This window comes from Solanum tuberosum, unplaced genomic scaffold, assembly GCF_000226075.1.
Source record: "Solanum tuberosum cultivar DM 1-3 516 R44 unplaced genomic scaffold, SolTub_3.0 scf00189, whole genome shotgun sequence".
Lineage (NCBI taxonomy): Eukaryota > Viridiplantae > Streptophyta > Magnoliopsida > Solanales > Solanaceae > Solanum > Solanum tuberosum.
The window spans coordinates 1,173,487-1,180,598 of record NW_006239113.1 but is presented as its reverse complement, the minus strand read 5'-3'; the positions used below and the strand labels follow the sequence as shown (position 1 = coordinate 1,180,598).

At 32.3% G+C, this 7,112-nt stretch overlaps 2 protein-coding genes across 2 annotated transcripts; one reads left to right on the top strand and one right to left on the bottom strand.

Annotated features, from left to right (window-relative positions):
* The first annotated feature begins 4,134 nt into the window (after positions 1-4,134).
* LOC102593274 (kirola-like) lies at positions 4,135-5,236 on the top strand. The gene is made up of 2 exons (XM_006355032.2): positions 4,135-4,342; positions 4,537-5,236. Exons 1-2 carry the CDS (start codon positions 4,159-4,161, stop codon positions 4,800-4,802), a joined length of 450 nt encoding a protein of 149 aa, XP_006355094.1. The 5' UTR covers positions 4,135-4,158; the 3' UTR covers positions 4,803-5,236.
* A 248-nt stretch (positions 5,237-5,484) lies between these two features.
* LOC107062001 (fibronectin-binding protein A-like) lies at positions 5,485-5,805 on the bottom strand. Its single transcript, XM_015312130.1, has one exon. It carries the CDS (start codon positions 5,803-5,805, stop codon positions 5,485-5,487), a length of 321 nt encoding a protein of 106 aa, XP_015167616.1.
* Between the last annotated feature and the right edge of the window lie 1,307 nt (positions 5,806-7,112).

Below are 7,112 nucleotides of genomic sequence, written 5' to 3'. Positions count from 1 at the left end.
TTAATAAGACGGATTTTTATTTTTTAAGTTATTGTTTAATTCATTTATTTTTATTCATATTTATTTATTACTAACACTTTTACTAACTGTCTTTACAGGTACCCGGAGCTTCCCATTGAAGCTATTCGAACAAAGTTCGAACAATACTTTGATTCATTACCGTATATTATTGACGATAGACAAATCTAGGTTGTTTCTTATATTATTTTATTTTATTACTTGTGTATCTTGTATGTTTGTTTTATTTGTATACTATTTTTATCTCCTCCTCAATTTGGAAAAAAAATGAACTCAGTTGGGACCCACAGTTATGGATTTCGAAGGATGCCTAACACCTTCCCTTCGAAATAACTTGAACCCCTTACCTAGAATCTAATGGTTTCGTAGATCACTTTAATTGGTTTCCTAGTTTTTCCTAAAATTAGGTGGCGACTCTTTTAAAATTCGTTTAATCTTAAAATTCTTTTAAAATTGAATCAATTGTTTATTTTTCGAGTCACTGCGATATTTCGCCCTATTTGAATAGAGTGGGGATGTAAACAAATATAATATAACTTTGTGAGAGTTTCTCTAACCGACAATCACCACTATGAGCCTAAGTGATGATACAGTGTCTTGTCCACGTTGCTAGAACTGTCCTATACTTTGCCGTCATATAGAACGCCTTAACTAAGTGGATCCACTAGTCTATGCCAAAAGGCACTAAAGAGTCATCTAAAAAGTATGATCCTTTCTACCCATGATGGCTACATGGTTTATGGGAGCTGTGAGTTTTCTGAACTCCCCTCCATATAGGTGCTCAATACTACTACCAAAATATACTAGCTCATATGTTTAAAAATATAAGTTTTTATGTGGTTTGAGAGAATTATTCTAAAATCTATCTCTTAAACTGCTCAAAACTCTTTGGGAAATCTCAGTTTCCTCTCATCTTAAATGTGAAAACATTTACTCTTGGAAATACTTAGTTCTCATATATAATTTTAAATAAAATGAACTCAACTCTGCTCTTTCTCAAAAACATTTCAAAATCATATTATAATATAATCATTGATGACTCGGAAAGTACATACTGCATAAACATGATGGTATATCTAGATTACCATATTGTTCATACATTGATGGCATACTCGATTGTCATACTAATCATGTTTTAGAAACTCTTTTCTCAAAACTCATCTTTACTTTCTCAAAACTCAGTTTAAGAACTCAAGAACTTCAATGCTAATACTCGTTTCAAGAATACTCAACTCAGAGGGTTCATGCAGAATTATGAGCATGAACTACTCAACTCAAGGATTCAAAGATACTTCTCATCTCAAGACTGTTCGACTTATAGGGTTCATGCGGAATTATGGGCATGAACTACTCAACTCAAGGACTTTATGGGTAACATGTAATAGTCCCATGATTAGGAATATAATCTCGAAAATGTTAGGAACTCAATACTCAAGACTTAAAACTTGAAGATACTACTCCTCTCAAAGATACTCAACTTATGGAGTTCATGCGGAATTTATGGGCATGAAAGACTCGACTCGAGGGTCTAAAGAACATTATGGAACTCATGTATATGACTCTTCTCATTCTCATACTTACTTATTCAAAACTTAACTCAAAATCGATGGTGGATCTTAAATCATTCACAATTTAACTCAAAGACTTTCTTGAACTCTACTCTTAACTCTCTCTTGAATGTGAATTATGAATTCAAGAGTTATGATTAATGATATGAAGGATCTCGTGATGATAAAGTAGACTCATGAATACATTCTCATCACTCTCATACTCACTTGCTCGAGTCTTGAAACAAGTTATTAGAAATTGTAGAAGACTCCTCAAAAGGATTTTCTCAAAATGTTCGAAAGAACTCTCAAGACTTAACTCTTAACTCTACCTTGAATTTGAATCATGAATTCAAGGTTATGATTTGTGATAGGAAAGATCTCGTGATATTTAGGAGTGTTTTTAGATAGTTAAACATGAGAAACGATCAAGAAATCACTGTCTGGAAGCAAGTCCGCGACGCGGAGATGCATTTTAATATTTGGTCGCGAAATAACTTTTGAGGCAGAGGGGTCCGTGACCTAGCTCTCCGCGACGCAGACTGGGTTGCTAGATTTGCCCGACTTTTTCCTTCTTCGTTTTCTAACCCCAATTCGCCTAAATTCGATTCTTTTGCTCAACTTCTCTTTAGATTCAGATGGCCAGCACATGTACACTAGAATCTAACTCAAAACAACTCTATAAATCGACGCAATAATTTCAAGAACTTCTCAATCTCAGCACAATTCAAGAACGAAAGCAAATTCAAGAACACATATCAAGAACACCAAACTTTCAACTTTCTAGAACGAATTTAACGCTTAAATTAACATGATTGGCGTGTGGGTGAATAAACCCAACACTATGGAAGCTTACATACCTGAAAGAATCCTCTTCTTGAAGAACTTGAAGCAAAATCTTGGAAAAAGAACCCTAGCCTTAGCGTTTCTTGAATTCCTTGAGCGTTAGAATTTTTGGAGTGGATGAGAGGGTTTGATTTATGAAAACTGATTTTTCTACACGTTTAGGAAAATTTAGATAACCTCCTAAGGGTTATTAGGACGAAAATACCCCTAAAGAAATAAATAAAATGAGCTGGGAGTAGGAATAATTTTTCAGCAGGCAGTGAGGTCTGTATTGGCTCCGTAACGCGGAGCCATCGCGGAGCTGCTGCCAGGTTTATGCGTCGTTAGTAAATCAGTCATAACTTTGTACTCAAATCTCGAAATTTATCAAACTCAGTGGCGTTGGAAAGAGGACTCGAAGGGATTTAATTTTCCATCTTGTAGCTCACCTAACTCATCCTGTACTAGGAGTTCTGGTCATTTGAAGTTGACCCAAAACTTAGAAAAACTAGGAATGACTTGAATGCCTTTCTCTTTGGTTCTTCTTGGAACTCAAGGTGCTACTTCTAGTGACCTTAACACTCAAGAAAAAATAAATTCCTTGGTAAAAACTTACTCACTACGAAGGATGGTTCGAGTCTTAGTTCAAAAAATTTCTGGGGTGTTACATTCGCAAATAGCTACAATAATAAATTTAATTATGCTTCATAGTTATAGTTTGCATATTTATGAGTTGTAGTTATAGTTTAAGCTGTCTCGTTTGTATAATTCGAGGGTTTGTACAATTCGCATGGGAGTTTGTATAATTTTCCGGTACGTTTGTATAATGGAGTTATTTTGTATAAACTCGAAATAACGAATCTATACAAATACAAACATCTAAACTTTAAACAATTATACAAATAATATTATACAAAATTACATTATACAAAAGTTATACAAATACTATTATAAAAATTTTGAATTATACAAATGTGTGAATTACACAAACTCGAAACCCTAGCCCACGTAATTATCACTGAATGATGGTCGCGAGTGGTAATTAACTAAAATTATAGCTATGATGACTAATTAATTTGAATATGTTTGCTTAACCGTGTAATTTTTCCTATTATTAATTGTAATATTTGTCTGAAAAATTTATAATTATTATAGCGATGTATATTCTATATATGTATATTGTTATTATTCGACGTTTTGATATCATTAAGCTGATAAACAAAAGTGTGTAAAAAAGTGATTGTTACGATATTATTGTAGTGATTTACTAGCTTGACTTCAAATAATTATAATTTCACTCTTTTCCTTACATTAAATCTTTATACCAAAAACAATAATTTGACATTACATTTTTTCTTTCACTTCCGTTACTCCTATTTAAATTGGCTTTTCTTGAGCCGAGTGTCTTTTAGAAACAGTCTCTCTACCTCTGAGGTAGAATTGTAAGGGTAAAGCCTATGTGCATTCTATCTTCTCCAGACCCACTTTTGTGGACCGAGTTTATGTTATTATTTGTATGGTAGTTAATTTGATTTTTGGATGGACAAAAATAGTTGTTCAACTTTTGATGGACAAAATAGTTGTTCAATTTTTGTATATAGGCAAAAAAAAATTGCAAAATTTGTAGCCTAGCTAGAGTCGAGACATATTTGCATTACCTAACATCTATAAAAGGGCAGAGAGCCATGCAATGATGAACCCCACACACTCGTTAACTAATATAACTTTGTATATTATCATATCATATCATATCATAAAATTAAGACAGATGACCCTAGAAGGAAAATTGGTTTCAGAGATAAACATAAAGAGTGATGGAGATGTGTTCCATGAGATATTTAGGCATAGACCACACCATAACTCAAGCATGTGTGACAAAATACAAAATGTAGACATTCATGAAGATGAATGGGAAACTGTTGGCTCTGTCCTTTCTTGGTACTTCATTCATGGTAAGCCACCACCATACCACTTCACAATGATTCGAGATTTAATATTTATGAATTTCAAATTAACGTAAATTCACAATTATCTATTCATAAATTATTCCTTATTAATTAGAATTAACAATGAATTTTATTGTTTATTTGCGACAAAATTTGTCGATAGCTAATTACCATTTCAATTCATTGTATATATATAATAGACGGGAAAGAAAAGGTTGCAAAGGATATAATTGAAGCCATAGATGAAGAAAAGAAGTTGGTTAAATTCAAAGTGACTGGAGGAGATATATTGGAGGAATATAAAGCATGCTCTTTTACTGTTCATGTTGAGAGCAAAGGTGAAAACAACTTAGTTACTTGGATCGCAGAATATGAAAAGAAGAATGTAAATGTGCCAGATCCACACACATATATGGAACTTCTTCTCAATATATCCAAAGATATTGAGACTCACCATCTCAACTGATAAATAAATATTGCTACATATGTATACTTATGTTGCTTGGACTCTTTGATAATACTGATGGATGTGTGTTGTCTCACATGGACGCAACAACATTTTTAAAGAGTACGAGCAATGTATATATACCATATGTTTGGAATTAAATTGTTGTCATAAGTCTTATAATAATGTGTGGTGTGCTTTATAATGTCTATGTTGATGTGTTGAGAATATCATCAAATAATAAAAGTGTGACCATCTCATCTAAAAGCTTAAGATGTTAGAGAGAGCACACTTTTATTATTTTTAATGATATTCTCAACAGTCTACCATGTAGTAAAAGATAGAGTGTAATTTTTAATTTCTTTGTGGATTGAACAACAGTTTGTAAAATTCTGCTTAATGATGACTGATCAGCCTGAGTCTATTTATATTGATAAATAAATGCTATTTGGATTTTGGATTGTAACACAAGGTGTGTATAATGCATGCCACTTGAAACACAAATGCAATAGTGAACTGATGACAGAACAATTACATTAACATTTTTTGTAATTGATGATAGAATATCATGACAACTATAATATATCCAAAATGAAATTTTCTAGCACAACAAAGAAAAACTCATGACCATATGACACAATAATAAAGTGTAACATTTCAAGAATGCTTTCAATGAATTAAAGAGCATTTCATATATATTTCCTCAAGGCTTTTTAGGCACTTGAGGAATTTCTAGCTTTGGCAAAGTTGGTAGTTCCGGCTTAGGAATGACAGGCATCTCGAGTTTTGGCAACGTTGGAAGTTCGGGCTTTGGTAGAGTTGGTAGCTCGGATTTTGAAATTTCAGGGAATTCGAGCTTTGGTAAAGTTGGGATTTCTGAGAGTTGTGGCAATTCAGGCTTAGGAAGATTGGGAATAGTTACTTCAAGAAGATGGCGCGCTTCTGCTTGAATTACATAGCAACTTGTTATTGACAAAGTGACAAGTAATAACAAGAAAAAAGATTGATTGTGGTTGTAAGACATTGTTGAAGATTGATTGAACTTTTAAGTTTCACTTTTAACAAGTTTATATAGATATGTGAGTGTTGAAAATAGGAATGGAGAATTAAGTTTTGGTTGTGATAATTGGTTGGAAAACTTGTTTGTTAGGTCATCTTCTCAACCAATAACATCCTAATTTTAATTTAACACAAACATAGTTTATGTTAATCTTGGTACATGGTCACCATTTTCCAATAATGGGCATACTTCTTGTACACCTACTCTCTCTTCGTTTCATTTTACTTGATCTGTATATTAAAAATAAATCTTATTTTAGCAAATCAAGAGAGTTATATTACTTTTTTTCTATACTTCCTTTAGTATTAAATAACTATATAAAGTAATAGCAGTCAAATTTAGAGTTTCAAAGCACCATTAATAAGGTTTATTAAATACATCTCTAATTAAAAATTTCTTAAGAATATGTCAAATCAATATGAGTCGAGTAATATGAAACGGAGTGAGTAGTTGATCCAAAATAGTTGTCATTTTAGATTTTTAAGATATAACTAATTATTTATTATTCAATAAATGTGGAGAGATTAATATCATGAAAAACAGAATAATAATATTAAATTAAGATCAAAGAATAAATAAAAATAATTTAATCAAATTACTCTTTTAGTTAATATTTTCTTGAGAAACGTGTAAAGAAATACATGACAAATAAAATGGACCAAAGGGGTACAATACACTGCATCAAAAATGATCATTAGCAGCAATTAATTAACGGCAATAGCTTAATTGCCGCTAAATATCTATTTTTAGCGGCAATTAGCACTCTTTGTATATGTCTCTAAAGCCTTTAGCTACACTAGATCTAATGGCACTTAACTAACGTCGGTAAAGACTTTAGCACTCTTGTTTAATGTGCTATTTATTGTCACTAAAAGTTGTTTTTATTGTAGTGATAACATACACAGTATAGTCTTACAAGTAAGGTCTAAAAAATGGAATGCAACTCTTTGGTATTTTTTGGTTACCTAAAACTTTCTTAGCGCACCTCGACTAATTTTACGGGATAACTATTATCTCCCATCAACAACACATACTAGGTAACTATGTTCATCAAGGCTAGAACATATGGGAAGATCACCTAGTGTTTTTCGAACCTGATACATCATGATTGTTAACTCATTTCGTTGACCACCAGGCCACAACCTTGGGCGCTATAGAAATGAATATACTTTCTTTCCAAAAAAATTGGGCAACCAAACATGGGAAAGAACTTTTGCCAGTAAGCTAGAAAGGAAGAAGCATAAGCTCTTCAAATTCACAACATTTTAAGA

Excerpts from the sequence above, each read along its gene's own strand:
- LOC102593274 (XM_006355032.2), top strand. The coding sequence starts at position 4,159 with ATGACCCTAGAAGGAAAATTGGTTTCAGAGATAAACATAAAGAGTGAT. Across the intron at positions 4,343-4,536 it reads TTCTTGGTACTTCATTCATG|ACGGGAAAGAAAAGGTTGCA; the intron begins GTAAGCCACCAC and ends TATATATAATAG.
- LOC107062001 (XM_015312130.1), bottom strand. The coding sequence starts at position 5,805 with ATGTCTTACAACCACAATCAATCTTTTTTCTTGTTATTACTTGTCACT.